This window comes from Physeter macrocephalus, chromosome 15 (genome assembly GCF_002837175.3).
Source record: "Physeter macrocephalus isolate SW-GA chromosome 15, ASM283717v5, whole genome shotgun sequence".
In the NCBI taxonomy this organism is placed as follows: Eukaryota; Metazoa; Chordata; class Mammalia; order Artiodactyla; family Physeteridae; genus Physeter; species Physeter macrocephalus.
In genome coordinates this window covers 25,020,285-25,038,340 of record NC_041228.1, presented here as the reverse complement: position 1 = coordinate 25,038,340, position 18,056 = coordinate 25,020,285, and the positions used below count along the sequence as shown (strand labels likewise).

The 18,056-nt window shown below is 32.9% G+C and overlaps 1 protein-coding gene across 3 annotated transcripts in view; it reads right to left on the bottom strand.

The window, feature by feature from the left end:
• Nucleotides 1-18,056, bottom strand: part of CSMD3 (CUB and Sushi multiple domains 3) — a 1,193,315-nt gene that overhangs the window by 382,854 nt on the left and 792,405 nt on the right. For all 3 annotated transcript variants that reach the window (XM_024129404.1, XM_024129405.1, XM_028500327.1), the window contains 3 exons: nt 14,319-14,435; nt 9,580-9,795; nt 7,716-7,904 (listed from right to left, as the gene is read on the bottom strand). In XM_024129404.1, the coding sequence (XP_023985172.1) occupies nt 7,716-7,904; nt 9,580-9,795; nt 14,319-14,435 (522 nt within the window). The remainder of the gene's footprint in view (nt 1-7,715; nt 7,905-9,579; nt 9,796-14,318; nt 14,436-18,056) is intronic.

Below are 18,056 nucleotides of genomic sequence, written 5' to 3'. Positions count from 1 at the left end.
GGAACCCTCTTGCACTGTTGGTGGGAATGTAAATTGATACAGCCACTATGGAGAACAGTATGGATGTTTCTTAAAATAGTAAAAATAGAACTACCATATGACCCAGCAATCCCACTTTTGGGCATATACCCTGAGAAAACCATAATTCAAAAAGAGTCATGTACCACAATATTCATTGCAGCACTACTTACAATAGCCAGGACATGGAAGCAACCTAAGTGTCCATCGACAGATGAATGGATAAAGAAGTTTTGGCACATATATGCAATGGAATATTACTCAGCCATAAAAAGAAACGGAATTGAGTTATTTGTACTGAGGTGGATGGACCTAGAGTCTGCCATACAGAGTGAAGTAAGCCAGAAAGAGAAAATCAAATACCGTATGCTAACACATATATATGGAATCTAAAAAAAAAAAAAAAATTGGTTATGAAGAGCCTAGGGGCAAGATGGGAATAAAGACACAGACCTACTAGAGAATGGACTTGAGGATAAGGGGAGGGGGAAGGGTAAGCTGGATCAAAGTGAGAGAGTGGCATGGACATATATACACTACCAAATGTAAGACAGATAGCTAGTGGGAAGCAGCTGCATAGCACAGAGAGATCAGCTAGGTGCTTTGTGACCACCTAGAGGGGTGGGATAGGGAGGGTGGGAGGGAGGGAGATGCAAGAGGGAAGAGTAATGGGGACATTTGTATATGTATAACTGATTCACTTTTTATAAAGCAGAAACTAACACACCATTGTAAAGCAATTATACTCCAATAAATATGTTTAAAATAGGATTAAAAAAAAAACATTAGAAATTCCTTAGAAATAAGCGAATTATGTGCTGGTTTAATGAAAAGAACCCACAAAGAAAAAAATAGAGAATGGGAAAAGGATCTTTTCTTCTTTCCTTAGAGATGAATGACTAGTAAATTTCCAAATGCAAAGGGGATATTTAAGTTGACTAAGCTTGGTAAATCTGCTGCAGAGATAAGCAAACTATGGCCTGAGGGCCACATCTAGCCTCTTTCCTGATTTTGTAGATAAAGTTTTTTTTGAAAGCAGACACATTTATTCATTTGTGTATTATCTATGGCTGCTTTCACAATGCAATGGCAGAATTTAGTAGTTGTCATTGAAATTGTGTGGACCACAAAGCCTGAACTATTTACTATCTAGCATTTTATAGAAAAAACAAAAAAAAAGTTTACTCCTCCGTGGTCTATTCCATAAAAAATGGTAGTCTTTAAAAATAGTGCATCAATAAATAAGGTAATAAAGAAATGCCACCTGGTATACCACAACACCAATCTAAAAAGTTCGAAACTTGGTTTCTGGTATAATCTTCCACTGATTACTTATAACCTTTCTGTAACAGCATTTTTTCAGCTGTCACGTAGGAATAATACCTCCTCTGCTTACTTCAGAAGCTTGGAAGCAAGAAATTATTTTTAAAAACTATAAAGCATCAAAGTATAAGTTATTATTGATATTATAGATTTTTTTATATTGTCAAATCAAGAAATCAATGCACTCAGTCATAATTATATAAGAAAAATATAAATATACATTTGTGTATGTAATTTATTAAAGGAAACTTTCTATTATTTTTTGTTATATTTACAAGAAATATTTGGGTTGAGTAGAACTCATATTGGCATTATCCTTTCCAGGAAAGAAAAGCACCAAAAAATTAAGATATTTGCTTAAAGTCACCCAACTAATTAATGGTAGTGTCTGAGAGCTAGTAAAATCTCTTAATCATAATTTGCTTTCTACAGCACTGTATATCTACAATGGTGACTAACTGGATAAATCAGTCATATTTGACATACATGTGTGGGTATCTGAGGTATATAGTTTTAGTATAGGGAGTTAGGAGGTTGAGATGAAATAAACAGAATTTGTTTAAAGATGACTGTCTCTTCAAGTGCAATTTATCCTTTCTTGTTTTGAATTTTTAATAAAATTTTCATTTTAGAATAGTTTTAGATTTACAAAGAGGTTATAATGATAGTACAGAGAGTCCCCATATACTTTTCACCTTGTTTCCCTTATTTTTGACATTCATTTTAAAACTAAATAATAAGTAACCATCAGTATATATCATCTAGAAAGTTAGAAAAGTGAGAAAAATATGTAGATGTGTAATGTAGAGTTATCATTTGTCTCATTTCTCATGATTAAGGCAAGATGTTGTTACTTGTCCAAGGTCAGATAAAAAATTGATGACACAAAATTAGAAATAGAAGTAGATGTGTTAAATAGACTATAAGGATGAATGAATTAATGTCTTTAAAATGACTTCAAAATGTATGGACTTCTTAAAATGTGTGGACTCTTGCCTAAAGACAAATCATTACTAATATTTAACTTGCTAATTTACTTTCCAAAACAAAATGTTTTCATTAGCTCCTAGGTTATTTGCAGCATGACCTGGCATGGTTCCTGGTATGTTTGGAAGCTTAATGAAGACATGCAAGTTTTTTGGTTTTTTGTTTTTTTATTTAGAAAGATGACAATGGGAATGCCTGTGTTTTTTGTAATGTGAACTTTAGAAAGGGAAATCAGGTACTTAATTTTTGACCAGAAACAAGTCAGTGTTTCTCATTTTCAAAGTAATCAACTTTTTTATACTTTTTTTTTGGATATTTGATTGCAACTTAAAAATGTGACCAGATATCCATATCCACAGCAATGTGGAGCTACAGGATAATCATTTAAATATAAAATATATCCACTGAAATATCATTTTACCTATTATTTTTATCTTTTTCAAAATGTAAAACATAATTATATATATGTATTTTTTAAAGGTAAAACTTTCATCTTGATCACTAAGTAGTAAATGAGATTACATGTATGAAGTACTCAGCTGCTGATGGCACACTAAATATTTTTCATCTCCTCCTTTTCTTCTTCCCTTTCCTCTCTTGCTGGTTGGTGAAAATCACTCTTCACCACTCAGTCATCATGGCCCTTAGGAGAACGGAATGGTGGTAAAGAGAGTTGCAGGCATAAGGAAAAGGGACTAAGGTTTGTTGAGCAAGTGTCACTTGTTGAGTGGTACATTAGATGATTTACATATCTTTTATTGCTTAGAGCTGTAAGCTGTCCTGCACTATGGATGTAATTATCCACATTTTACATTTGAGAAAACTTGGCAGGAGAGAGATCTGAACAACTTTCCAAAGATCACATAGCTTAGGAAAGGCTGAAAAGTAAATATAAACTATCTGCCTGCAATGGAGGCCACTTCTTAGAGAGAAGAATCCCTGTTACTGAGTGGGCTTTACAATCTCTACTGGTATCAAGATTCTTCTCCTGCCTCTACAAATTTCCCTGCACTTACGACAACATGGATGGACCTAGAGGGTATTATGCTAGGTGAAATAAGTCAGAAAGAAAAAAACAACCACCATATGATTTCACTTATACATGGAATCTAAAAAATAAAACAAACAAACCAAAACAAATAGAATCATAGATACAAAGAACAAACTGGCAGCTGCCAGGGGGAGGAGGGGGTGGGAAAAATAGGTGAAGGGGTTTAAGAGGTACAAACTTCCAGTTATAAAACAAATAAGGCACAGGGATGCAATATACAGCATAAGAAATATTGCAATAAATGTGTATGGTGACAGATGGCTACTAGACTTATCGTGGTGATCAATCTGTAATGCATATAAATGTTGAATCACTATGTTGTACACCTCATACTAATATAATATTGTATTTCAACTATACTTCAACAAAATAATTTAAAATTAAAAATTTCCCTGCACTTAAGTAACCCCCGATAAATGGGTCACAGTAGAAGAAATTTCCTCTGATTGAAATAGAGGACAGCCTAAGGAGTTTTCTGAAGCCATGTATCAACTGTAATTAAGACCAGATTCCCTCTCAACTTTATTGAAGCTGCCAGGCAAAGACAGCAGTGTGCTTTTGTTAATGGAGCGCGATCCTGGGCCTCAGAACTTGTGCTAGGCATGGCTCTGCCCCTGAGTTTGTGTGAAACCTTGAGTTTTTTATAGACATTTTATTTCACTGATAAAATTGTTATTCTAAACCTACTTTCAAAGCATAGGTGGAGTTTTGGAATGGTACATAATATAATCTTTTATAGACTGTAAAGACAATATTATGGTGTTATTATTTTGTCTCATTTTGTTAAAATATTACCTTAAAACATAAATGCAGAGGTTTCTCAGGAAGTTGCTTAAATGAAAACATTATTTATTATTCATCTAACATCTAGAATTAAGATAATGTTCACCAAATTCTACCAACAGAGACTGAAAGACACTAACCAATTTACACACTAAATATAGGATCAAAAATAAATATATAGTAAAAAATAAACAAAAGTAAGTTTCCAAAAATTGCTTTATCAGTTGCCTTATGTCCAGAGTCAGGCACATTCTTATATAACCTAGGTATACATAAGTCATTTTAGTAAATGTTAGTATTAGTTTTACACATGACACAAAATTTTAAGTGTCATCTACGATTTGTTCTGGGAATGTACTGTTTGCAACCTTGTGCCAAGGAAAAACCACCTAGATTCCAAATAACTGAAGCAGAAACAAACTTTTGGAATACAGCCTACTCATAATTTGGCCACTGTCTGTAACATAAGCTTTCTATGAGGCTGGCGATGCTGAGTAATAAATGATGTTTTTAAACAAGTATGCACTAGAGAATTGGCTTTAGAGATATATGAAGTGAAAAGCACAAAGAATCTAAGAAGAGATAAAATCTGTCCAAATAAACTAGCATTGCTAAAACTGCATCTGTTCATATGAATAGTTACAAATAATGCACATTTTATGTGACTGAAGACTGTGAACTTTGAAATGATAACAAAATAAGAAATATATACATATGCATATACGGAACCAGAAATGCAAAAAGGAACATATTTGTTTTAACGCATAGGCAAAAGAGTGAAGAAAAGTTTAAAGAAAATTGGAGAAATAAAATTTTAAAAAATCATACTATTTGAAAATATTTCTCACCCTATCTTGTAACTTAAATGTATACCTACAGTGGAATTTATTAAGGACAGTAAACTTAATTGTATACTTTAATAAGCTTAAAAGCAAGCACAGTTAATTTTAAAATGAGGGGAAAATTCCCATGGCAATAACTTTGTTTTCTAAATTTGTCCATAGGGTGATTTTATGTTATACTTCTCACTAAAGATTTAAGCACGAATAAACCTACTCTCAAAGAAATACTTTATTGTAACAAAACTAACTTGAAGTTACTTGTTTCGCAAAGTCAGATTTTCATAAATCTACTTATTAAAATTTATTTTAAAAGTGGAGTAAACCTTAATAATGTAGGTACAAACACTTTCTTCTCAGCCTGTGTAACATCCTGGTATGTTTCTGGTACTTTGAAAGAAAATATTAATCAACTTTTTGTGACTTAGAGTTCTTTGAGATTTACCTTTCCCTCAACCTTTTTGAGGTTAAACCATCCTAGTGAAAAGAATTTGGGTTTCAGAATGAGAAAGACTGTATACAAATCACAGTTCTGCCACATACAACCTTGATGATCTTGGGCAAGTTGTTTAAAATCTCTAAGACTTAGGTTCTTCTGGAGAAATGGCAGGGGGGGGAATAACAATAATGGAATTATAGTAAGAATTAAATGAGGTAAATACATATATAAAAGAGCCAGGTAGACCCTCATAAAGGTTGGTGTTTTATAACATGGAATTCATTCCGTACTATAATTGGTTTTAAAAACTAGATTGGCGGGTTGGATAGGCAGCAGATTATTCTCAATATAATAAGAGTTATAACAGCATCTAAATTCTGAACCCCTCCTATATTCCAGGGATTATATTAGGTGTCTGACTGGCATGGCCCTAGGGCTCTTAGGTTTGTGGAGAAAGGGCGGGGGGGGGGGAATAACAATAATGGAATTATAGTAAGAATTAAATGAGGTAAATACATATATAAAAGAGCCAGGTAGACCCTCATAAAGGTTGGTGTTTTATAACATGGAATTCATTCCGTACTATAATTGGTTTTAAAAACTAGATTGGCGGGTTGGATAGGCAGCAGATTATTCTCAATATAATAAGAGTTATAACAGCATCTAAATTCTGAACCCCTCCTATATTCCAGGGATTATATTAGGTGTCTGACTGGCATGGCTAATCTCTTTAACCCTTATAACTAACATTAACAAAATGTTGCAACCATTTTGTTGATGAGAAAAGTGAAGTTTAGAAAAGTGAATTAATCCAATATCAAATGACCAGGATATAAACCCAGGCACTCTGTAGCCCTCACTTGGACTATTCCCAAGATTCTCATTAATATTCACACCAAAGAAAAATGGAAACGGGAGCAATTCAGATAAGGAGGGGAATTCCAAATCTGGCAACAGCAGAAAAAAACAAAAACCCCCAAAACCCCAAACATAAAAACAAAACAGAAGGACTATACATGTCTTCCTGGAAAAGATGTTCTGAGAGTATGACTACTCATCACCTCCCAGCCTCTGTGGCTGCTTGTGCCATTTCTATAAAAGCCTATGATTTTTAAAAAGAAATTTCACCTGTTGAATATCAGCTTGTCTGTTATATCACCCTTAGGGGCTGTGAAAACAATCTCATCACTATAAAACTTATTAACTTGAAAGATCAAATTTTTTTACTAGATTTGGGGATCCACAGGTATTCCCACCACATTCTATACAGTGGACAATATATTGAATAAGTCATAGAGAGTATCCTCTTCTCCATTTGCATTTTCATCGGTGGGGTATATTGCCTCCATTAAAAAAAGAAAAAAAGGACAAATTCTTAAACCACAGATCAAATCTACCAATTTGCCTGATTTTTTAGCATATTATAACTTACAAAGATCTGTGACCCACCATTAAATTTACAATTAAACTCAAATTAAATGCTTTTGAGAGTTTTAAGAGCTTTATGAAACAATAAAATGATCTTTTGCATCTTGTTCTATTGTAAAAATGAGTACTGATAACCACTGAATGGGTGATGACCTAAAGAAATTCTTGCCTCTCTATTTCCTAATATAAATAAAAATGACTTTAAGTCCTAGTGAAAAGTCCCTCATTTTCTCTACAGATATATATTTTTTAAATTTATCAGTCAAAATATTCATTTCCAAAGGTTGAGGTGGTGCTCCAAACTTTCAATATTTTAATTATTGCAATTCTTTATCTCACGTGAAATGAATTCCCATCTTAATTCATCTATCATAACAGATTAATTCTATAGATTGCACATACTGAGTCAATACTTGCCTTGATGGTCCTTAAATTATCTATTATTTTCCCTTGTAATCATGTTTCCTACATGTTAATTCTAAGTTATAAAATATTGTCAAAACTTCAGTTGGAAGTCATGGAAAATCATCTATTAACAGAATACAAGAATGCAATTTTCTGTAAGCTCTCAAAATATGATTCTGTCATCTACCTATTTATCTATCTATCTATTCATTCCTTATTCTCATCATCTGAAAACAAATTTAGAAGCATGGTTGGTTGAATAGAACAGTTGAGAAGGTAATTGAGGTATACCAGATTGCCAAGTGGAAAAAAACATTGAAATAACTAATATGAAATAAATGAAGAAATTCAACAGATTATTAAAAAACAAAGGGTGTGTAACCATGCAACTCCATGGACAGTGACTACACATACAAGCAAATGAAAGCAGCTGACCACGTACCCACACACCTTGGCAGAGGTGCGCTCCACACTCGTCGGCCGCCACCAAGACAGATGATCTCTGGCGTCCCTTCCAGACGATAACCTGATGAGCATGAGAAGGCCAGAGTGTCACCAACCCCAAAGCTGAACCCAATTCGGTTACCATATTGAGGAATTCCAGGATCTTCACAAGGCTCCAGATTATACTCTGTAATTGGATGAAGAAAACAAAGAAAATGTTAGTAGTAACCTTTAAGAGTATATTCCTATTATTTGCAAAATGGATGCTTTTAGGGCCAGCCATACATTTTAAAAGTTACTATATGTAAAATTATGGGTATATGCTGATGGCACACATAATTTTCTTCTTTTGTGAAAGGTCTACTAATTTAATGAATACTCTTATGTGTCAAATTCAATACAGGTGAGAAAATGTCACCTTCTGAGTGATACATTGAAAATGTAGTTATTTATCTTGTATTTTTTCTTCTGCATTAGAAATATTTCCATTTCATAGATTTTTGACTTATAATAATGGCATAATAGATCCATATTTTCAAATGCAAAATACCATTTAGAATGAAATGATTTGCATTTTGAAATGACTTTTACTTAATGGTTATAGTCTAAATGACAAAGGCTCTTGTGCCTCTAGTATACAAGAAATTCAATTCATCCATATTATGAAAAACATGTCACTTCAGATGCAAGGGTTTATGTAAGAATGAAGTGCCCATAAACTGAAAATTGTATATTATAGATTTATACAAGAAAACTTCCTCAAGCAATGAATGAGCATCATGAAAATGAACAGTTAAACACTCTTCAGGGTATGAGAGAGTAGAGTTAATTAAACAACAATATTATAATTTATATACAGTCCTAAGAGGAAATAGCTTATCTAAAAATATTTCCAGAGCACATGCTTAGTATGTAATTGCAGTGGAGAACAAGAGGGACTGTTTCATGTTGATGAGCTATTATTTTATTGTTTAAAAAACTTATTTGGATATACTTTTAACATTCTAGGTTAAAATTGATTATGCTCATTTGCTATTCACTATGAAATATCTTAATTATTTTAGAAGACAAGTATTTTCATGTAAATGCTAGAATAACTGTTGAAGAATGAGGTATTTTAAGATTTTATTTATATAAATTATATATTACTTATATAATTATGCATAATTGTAATATTATAAATTTAATGTTAGTAGGTTGGCATAAGATTTACTTATTAATTTGTTTCTGTATTCTCTTTCACTACTCCATTTAACTAGAAAGTAGAACTAATAAGAATACATTTTTATTCACTTTGGTCTTATAATTTTTTTCCTGGAATCCAAGTTATAATGTTGCCCACAGATGAGGTTATTCTAGAATAAAAGAATAACCATATTACCTTGTTTCTATATCATCTAGTTGCAAATGAATAAATTAAGTTTGTCTTAATCTTGGCCTATAAACTATGCCTTTTTCCAAAACACAAAACTAGAATATCACTGGTTTAACTAACATTTCATTTATGGCCTAATTGAAACTTTAAATATATGTATGAATTTCCATTTTAAGTTCAACTGGCATTTTAGTAAGTTTTTCTCTGTTAGAATTCTGTAGGATGCAAGTTAAAGAAATGTATTTATTGTATTTCTATTAAATTTTTTAGTGAATTGATTTATTTTTTGCTATTATTTAAAGGTTCCTTTTATATATTACTATAGACAATCTTCAAGGCATTTCAAAGTTTCATTAAAATTTGTTGGCAGATAATTTCTTTTTTCTTCTTTTTTTCTTTTCTCTTTTTTTCTCTCTCTGTTTTGTCATACATAACAAAAGTTATGCTCATACTTCTAAAAATCTGATTTTTAAACTTGTTTTCTTACCAGAGAATGTAATATTGAATCCTTCATATGATATTGAAAAATCTGAAATGAAGCGCAACTGAGCCCTGAAATTTCCATAGAGACCAGCATTGATTGTTGAAGGAAGTTCTGAACCAGTCAGTCGTGCCAGTGGTTGGGTAAAACTACCATTCTCTGTGATCAGTAAGTAGTCATGATGGTCTTCCAAATGAAAGGTGTGAAAATTGAACTGCACACCTATTAAGGAAAAGATGAAAATTAGACTTATAAACTTTATCAGTAAAACACATAGAGTTACCAAACTAACAAAAATCAGGACTCTTCTTATAATTGATTTCTCTCAAAATGAAAGGCACTGTTATAAAATATTCTAAATGTATAGTATAATATCTTTCTTTTGTTTGGGTTTTTTTCTGTCTGTTTCCTTTAGCTTCTATACAATAAATCATATCTTAGAAACTACTTGGAAATAAAATTTTTAAATTAATTCCTAAAAAGAAATCACACAAGTTTTCTAAAAATTTCAAAGAAAATTTATATCCTTTATTTAAAATAGAAGTGCTTTGGCAAAAGTAACCACTCACTCAACTTCTAATAGTATAGGCTAGTTTGACTACTTTTCTTTGTAGTTTATATAATGGATTCATACAACGTATGCTCTTTGGGGACTGAGTTCTTTTACTCAGACACATTAAGTGTGTGAGATTTACCTCTACTTTTGTGTGTGGCTGTAAGTTACTTATTTTTAGTGATCCATTTCATTTTGTGAATAAAACACATTGATTTATCTGTTCAAAAGTTGATGGTCATTTAGATAGTTTGCATTTTAGCACCAAATGCAGATGGTGCTGCTATGAGCATTCAAGTATGACTTTTGAAGAACATATGTGTTTATTTCTGTTGGATAGATACCTAGGAGTAGAATTACTGGCTCGTGTGAAATAAATATACATGTATATGTATACATTTATATATTTCAGCTTTAATAGATACTACTTTACAAAGTGGCTCAGCCAATTTACATTTCCATCAACAAATCCAATTGCTCTGTATCTTCACCAATACTTGAAAGTTTTTTATTTTTTCATTTGTTCTGAACTGGTGAGTATGGTATGCCATTGCACTGTGGTCTCATGCGAGTGTTTAATGACATTATCTCAAATGCATGTGAAAGGCTAACAATTACACACACACACACACACACACACACACACACACATACCCCATACTGCATGTAAGATACCAAATGGAATAAAGGATGATACCACATTCATCTTTCTCTTGAAGTGCTTAATAAATTTGCTTACTTGATCTAAAAGAATCACCAAAATCTTCAGTAAACAATCCAAAAGAGTATGATAAAGTAATATTCTCTAACATTATTCATCAACTTTATAGTTCCAAATGCTGGAGAGTCTTGGAGTCCTCATTGCTTTTTTAAAAATTGAAGTATAGTTGATTTACAAAGTTGTGTTAGTTTCAGGTATACAGCAACGTAATTCAGTATATCTGAATATATATATATATATATATTCTTTTTCACGTATTTTTCCATTATAGATTATTACAAGATACTGAATATAGTTCTCTGTGCTATACAGTGAGTCCTTGTTGTTTATTTTTTTATATATAGTAGTGTGTATATGTTAATCCCAAACTCCTAATTTACCTCTTGTTTGTTAAAAAAACAAAAAGTGACATAAAATGAGACCAAAACAAATACACCAAAAACGTAAGTAATGATAAGATGTGTTATTATTGCATAATGGGTCAGTGATTTCAATTTGGAAAAGATTTGAAATGTACAATGATACTATTTTAATTCTTTTTCAAAATGTAACACTTCTTATTTTCTCTCTCTCTCCACAATGAGCCTTTTTTAGGAGAGGTCCAGAAATTAAGTCAGTCTTTCAAATGTTCTTCAGTGTAAATGTGGTAATTGACACTAGACAGATGTAAATGAGAATGAGGTGTCAATGTGGCAAGGAGAAGATGCTTTGCCGATTAACTGATATCTAAGTTTACAAAATAATGAATGGAAATTCAGATTAAGTCAATTTGATTTTGATCAGAGACTAAAACTAAGAAAAACTAGGCAGGTAATACAAGAACAGATGGAAAAAAAAGAAGAAAAAATCCATTATGCATGTTTTTCTTAGAAAAATGTGGTTGTTCTGATATGCACTGAATTAATACTTGGGAAAATTAAAAATTCTGTTAGATAATGGTGCTAATAAGCCCATTGTCAAGTATTACATACATAGTCTTTCTGAGACACATTTTCTCCATTTGAAAAATGGGGTTCTAATAGGGTTGTCTTGAGGTTTAAATGAGACAATATAGGGGATGACTTGGCACAGTGCTTTCACAGAGGAAGTACTTAGCAATTGTTAGCTATCGTTATTGTTTAATCCTACAACATGAAAGTAAATTGGATTCATGTCACTCTGTCCTAGTCAGCTACTTTATAAAAGTAAGCCTCTGTTTATCAGATTACAGTTTAAGCAATAAAATCTGTTTTCACTGCAGCAAAACAATTTAAGACCTCCTGCTGAAGGTCAATTAATCCAAATAAGAATATGATACTAAGAACCTACTATATTATAAGCATTATGGAATATAAAAAAATTAGAAGATTGTAAATAACTCATGGTCTATCTGAGGGAAAAAGATACCTAAAATAAAAGTTCAAACATTATGCTAAGTGCTATAAAAGAGATTAATGTGAGTCAATATAGGAGCATAGAAATAGAGGCAGTTTGTCAAAGGTATCAGCAGAGGCTTCTGAAGTCAATGACCTTCACAAGTGAACAGATGTTTGTGGAAGAGCAACCCTGGGATAGACATTTCAGGAAGAAGAAGTGGACAGGCAAAGACATACAATCTTAATAGAGCAATGGGTGTTGAAGAATAGTGAGAAAAAAATCAGTGGTTTCAACATCATAGTTCTCATAAAATCACTTCTCATAAAAGCGATAATTCAAGAAGCCTTATTAAGGCAATTTTTGTTACAGAAATATAAGAAAAAAATTGGGCTTGAAGTCAAAATATCATGAATATCTAGGTTTTAGTTAGTCATGACACTAACTATGACCTTGAGGGGGTAACATATTGACACATGTGTGCGCGTGCATGTGCGCGTCTGCGTGTGCTGGGTGAGAGGTTAAATTATATTACCTTGACAATTTCTCCAAACTTTAAGAGATTATCCTTCAAACAACTTTGGCTACACTTTGGAGCTGTACTTCCAAACAATTTTGTTGGCTCTTAAAAGAAAAGCATATAATCTGCATTTCTTGCCATGTAAATACAGATTTAATTAACACTTGCAATCTGTGAAGATGCAAAACCTTAAGTGTTAATTAAACCTCTATTTACATAGCAAGCAGTACGTAGCCCTCCATTTTCTTGTATAATACAAGGAAGCTTATTTTAAACTCCATTAATCCACTACACACTGGAATAATAATAACACTGGATGCTTTGGTTAACTTCCAGCAAAGAGTCTTCCATTATGCAGAACAACAAAAACGACAGTTTACAAAGTCTTCTACCTCATTCCTGCTGTACAATACCAGAATACTCATTTTAACAGCATTTTTTTCTCAACTATATTTAATTTCATTAAAATAACAATCCTTATATAATCCTCACTGTCAATAAAAGGATGTATAATTTTAATAAAGGCAAACTTCATTTGTATCTCAAATATTCTATCAGAACTGCAGATATATCTCACATAGTTGAACAAGAGTGTAAAAACACATTGTGTAAAAAACACAATGAATTCAAATTATTAAATAAAACTTTAATTTTAAAAATTGTAATATCATCTTCTCATTGCTAGGATTCTGTGGGTGGGGTTATTTTAGATCTTCTATAGTAAAGTTAATAAGTACAATGTAATAGTAAAAACCAATAAGAATAATATAAGAATAGAGCTAAAACAAAAACTACTTCTCCAAAGCAGTTTTTATCATGAATAAATTAACTCTTTTTAAAAAGATTAGCATGTAGATTTTTTCAGGTAAATAATTTTCATCCATTTTCGTTTTGATATATTAGAATGCCCATTTTCCCAGTGTCCAGTTTTTGCCTTAACCACTTATATTGCTAATGTACTATTTTGGTTGTATTGCATGAATGAACCATACTTAGTACTACAAGGAATTTCATTTATTTGTTCAAAGGACATTTATTAACATCTACCATATGCACAGTGCAATTTTATACTCTAATTCAATTATGTGAGATATAACTGCAGTTCTGACAGAAAATTTGAGACACATATTTCTAGAATGGTTATAAATTTACACAGGAAATATAGTTATAAAAAATAATCATAAACATTTTAAAAACAAGTGTATATAAACATGTATTGTTTGCTGTACAATTGGTTCAGCACTTCAGAGTATCTTCCTATTCCCCTTTGAACTTTTGAAATCAACCCACTGTGCCAGAGACAAAAGCCATCTTGTTTGAGATTCTGTTGATATGAAAATTCCAAATAACATTAGTTTAATATATCAAAAGAAAATAAATGTCTCATATTACCATTCTGACAAAAACATGAGTATAATACTATAGAAAAGTAAATATAATCCTCTGCTGCAGTTACTCAAATTGAATTTTGTGTTAGCATATTTTAGTACTGATCTGGTTTTGCTCATGCAAAATGACATTGTAAAGGACAATGAAATAAAAATAGATGCAATGAAAATTCAGAAGATAGCCCATTATCATTGTATGAGGCAAATTACCTTTTCCATGGGTTACATCAACAGTCCACGTACAATTCAGAGAATTTGGATAAAATTCTGGGTAACCAGGTGATAAGATTGTTCCACTAGGCCCTCTAACATCTCCTCCACATAATGCTGAAAATACAAAGAAATGCAGTCATCAGATCAGGCATAGTTAGAGAGGCAGAGGCTGAACAAACCTCTCTTAAAATAGAATGAGTCTGATTATTTTTGCTTAAGTTACTTCCTGGTAATAACAGCAATGTGTAAAGACCTCTTCCAATACTAGGAAATCATTTCGTCCTTTGCAGCAGCACTAGAGAAGAAAAAGATATGTAATAGTATCTGAGAATTAATACTGGCCCCAGGAGAATTTAGCTCAACTTTCCACATTTCCATTTGAAGTACATACTTATCTTACACATTTCTAATTATAAGCAACATTTGCATAAATTGGTTGTAAATTAAACATGAGTAATTAATTCTTTAGCAGTCCCTCTTTTACTAAGCTTTAAAAAAACAAATTGTTAATTATACAAAATTATTTATTTTAGATTCTTAAAGGGATATATGTCATTCTTCATAGAATTCTTTTTAAAACAGTGAAGTAAACTGAAATTTTGAAGCCTGCTTCTGCACTTGTACATTTCTCTGGGAAATATCATGAACAAAAAGGGGTTTCTGAGAGGATATTGATTTTTAAGTAAATACTCCAAGATAATAAAAATAAATAAATGTTTATGAACTGAGGTCAAAGAAATTGAAATTTGATTCAATGTTCATTTACTCTAGAATAAATGACGGTTTACAATGCCTTCTACCATCAGTGGTTATGATATGCCAGATAATTTTACCAGTATTAAAAATTAAAGGAAACAAAGATAGAGTCAGGTAAGAATGTACATTCTCGTGGAAGCAGAGAAAAGTTGACTCCTTATTCTATTCCACTTGGAGATGTCTACTCTCTTAGACATGGGCAACATGGGTAAGGGCAGTAAGAACTGTGAATGCAACATACAGCCCTATCTGCTCTGATCCTTGCTCAACTTCCCTGGGATACCAGAAAAGTGAGTTTTGGCTTTATTGTCCTCCATGATTTCTTCCAAGTAGCAACGCTGAGAAGAAAGAGTTGAGGCAATCCGGCTGCTGTTCTACACTGACCTGACTAGAAATAGTAAATCTGCAGTTCCTAGAAGTATTTAAGCAGGCTTAGATTTACATAAATATACACGCAATTAAAAATCACTCTTGGGGCTTGCCTGGTGGCGCAGTGGTTAAGAATCCACCTGCCAATGCAGGGGACACGGGTTTGATCCCTGGTCTGGGAAGATCCCACATGCCGTGGAGCAACTAAGCCCATGCATCACAACTACTGAGCCTGTGCTCTAGAGCCCGCGAGCCACAACTACTGAGCCCATGTGCCACAACTACTGAAGCCCCTGTGCCTAGAGCCTGTGCTCTGCAACAAAAGAAGCCACCCGGTCAGAAGCCTGTGCACCACAACGAAGAGTAGCCTCCGCTCACTGCAACTAGAGAAAGCCCACGCACAGCAACGAAGACCCAACACATCCAAAAATAAATTAAAAAAAAAGAAAAAACCCAAAAAACAAAACACTCTTCCCTTTGCTACTTCTTTTACTTCACCAAGGAATAAAAGAAGGTCTTGACTAGTACCTCACTTGGAGTTGTCTTATAGGCCACCTTCTTGAGACCAAGATAAGCCTATGCTTCCAATTTCATTTATTATTAAGACATTTACAATAATATTCATGGTCTGGAAGCCTAGGCTCCAGACCTAGAGCCTGTTTAGAGCCTGCACAGACCTTTATTGGTGATTATTCTTATTGAAACTTTCAATTTTCGTTCAATTAAAAAAAAAAGCCTCATTGTGCTTTTGTGATCAAGTTAAGGGCTAGGTATATCATTTCCATTGTACCTTGCTGATAATGGTGGTGCTAAGTTGACCTTTTTTAAATTTTCCTTGTGATTCATTCTGCTTCTTTTTTTTTTTTTTTTGCGGTACGCGGGCCTCACACTGTTTTGGTCTCTCCGGTTTACGGAGCACAGGCTCCAGACGCGCAGGCTCAGCAGCCATGGCACACGGGCCTAGCCACTCTGCAGCATGTGGGATCTCCCCGGACCGGGGCACGAACCTGTGTCCCCTGCATCGGCAGGAGAACTCTCAACCACTGTGCCACCAGGGAAGCCCTCCTTCTGCTTCTTGACAGAGAACTGTTTATTATTTCATTAGATTATTTTTACATACAATAATTTGTTCCTAATACACTATATTTCATTTTATTCTCCATTGTGAGAGTCCGACAAAAAAACAATACAACATGCTATGAATTTGTTGAGTGAAATGTAATGAGTGAAAATGCTCTACTGGATTAAAACCTACAATCTCTATTTGAAAGGAGTATGTTTCATATAGCAAGAGTAAAAATCAGTGAACAGAAGCATTAAAATTAAGAGAGTTGAATTATTTAATTAAATTAAACACAAAAAATAACAAAAAAGAGAAATGTGAACTTTTAGAACGTACATCAGACATGTGCTCCTGTGCATGCATGTGTGTGTATTTGGTGGGTGTACCAGTTGTAGAGGGAAAGCTCTTTTATTCATCAACATTCTTTCAAATAAAGCTACTTTTACAATATCCTTCTTTCTGTACTTAGATAATTTCTTAGAAATTTGCTGTCTGCAAGCTGCACCTACCATATGTGTTAAAGGTGGGCGTTAAATGAACAAGACGCTCTGCAGCATGTGGGATCTCCCCGGACCGGGGCACGAACCTGTGTCCCCTGCATCGGCAGGAGAACTCTCAACCACTGTGCCACCAGGGAAGCCCTCCTTCTGCTTCTTGACAGAGAACTGTTTATTATTTCATTAGATTATTTTTACATACAATAATTTGTTCCTAATACACTATATTTCATTTTATTCTCCATTGTGAGAGTCCGACAAAAAAACAATACAACATGCTATGAATTTGTTGAGTGAAATGTAATGAGTGAAAATGCTCTACTGGATTAAAACCTACAATCTCTATTTGAAAGGAGTATGTTTCATATAGCAAGAGTAAAAATCAGTGAACAGAAGCATTAAAATTAAGAGAGTTGAATTATTTAATTAAATTAAACACAAAAAATAACAAAAAAGAGAAATGTGAACTTTTAGAACGTACATCAGACATGTGCTCCTGTGCATGCATGTGTGTGTATTTGGTGGGTGTACCAGTTGTAGAGGGAAAGCTCTTTTATTCATCAACATTCTTTCAAATAAAGCTACTTTTACAATATCCTTCTTTCTGTACTTAGATAATTTCTTAGAAATTTGCTGTCTGCAAGCTGCACCTACCATATGTGTTAAAGGTGGGCGTTAAATGAACATTCTGCAGATAAATGGATAAAGTTCAGTAACCATAACACATTAAAATGTTTAGGAGAAATGGTCAGTAACTCATATATTATTAATGAAAATTTATATTGTTACTTAGATTATAATCAGATGACAAAATATAGAGTGCCTTTTTATGACACAGTAGAAGTTTCTGTTATTTGAGAATATTAGTATTGGATAAAGGCCTTGAAAGGAACTGACTCAACTGACAATTTCACAGCAAATAATGGGAAAGAATGTAATTAAGTCTCTTTCTCTACTTTTTTATTTTTTTTTTGAAAGATGAAACTGAAAATATGAAAATACTTGTACTTTACTTTGTATGTAATAAAACTTAGGATAAAATTGCGACTA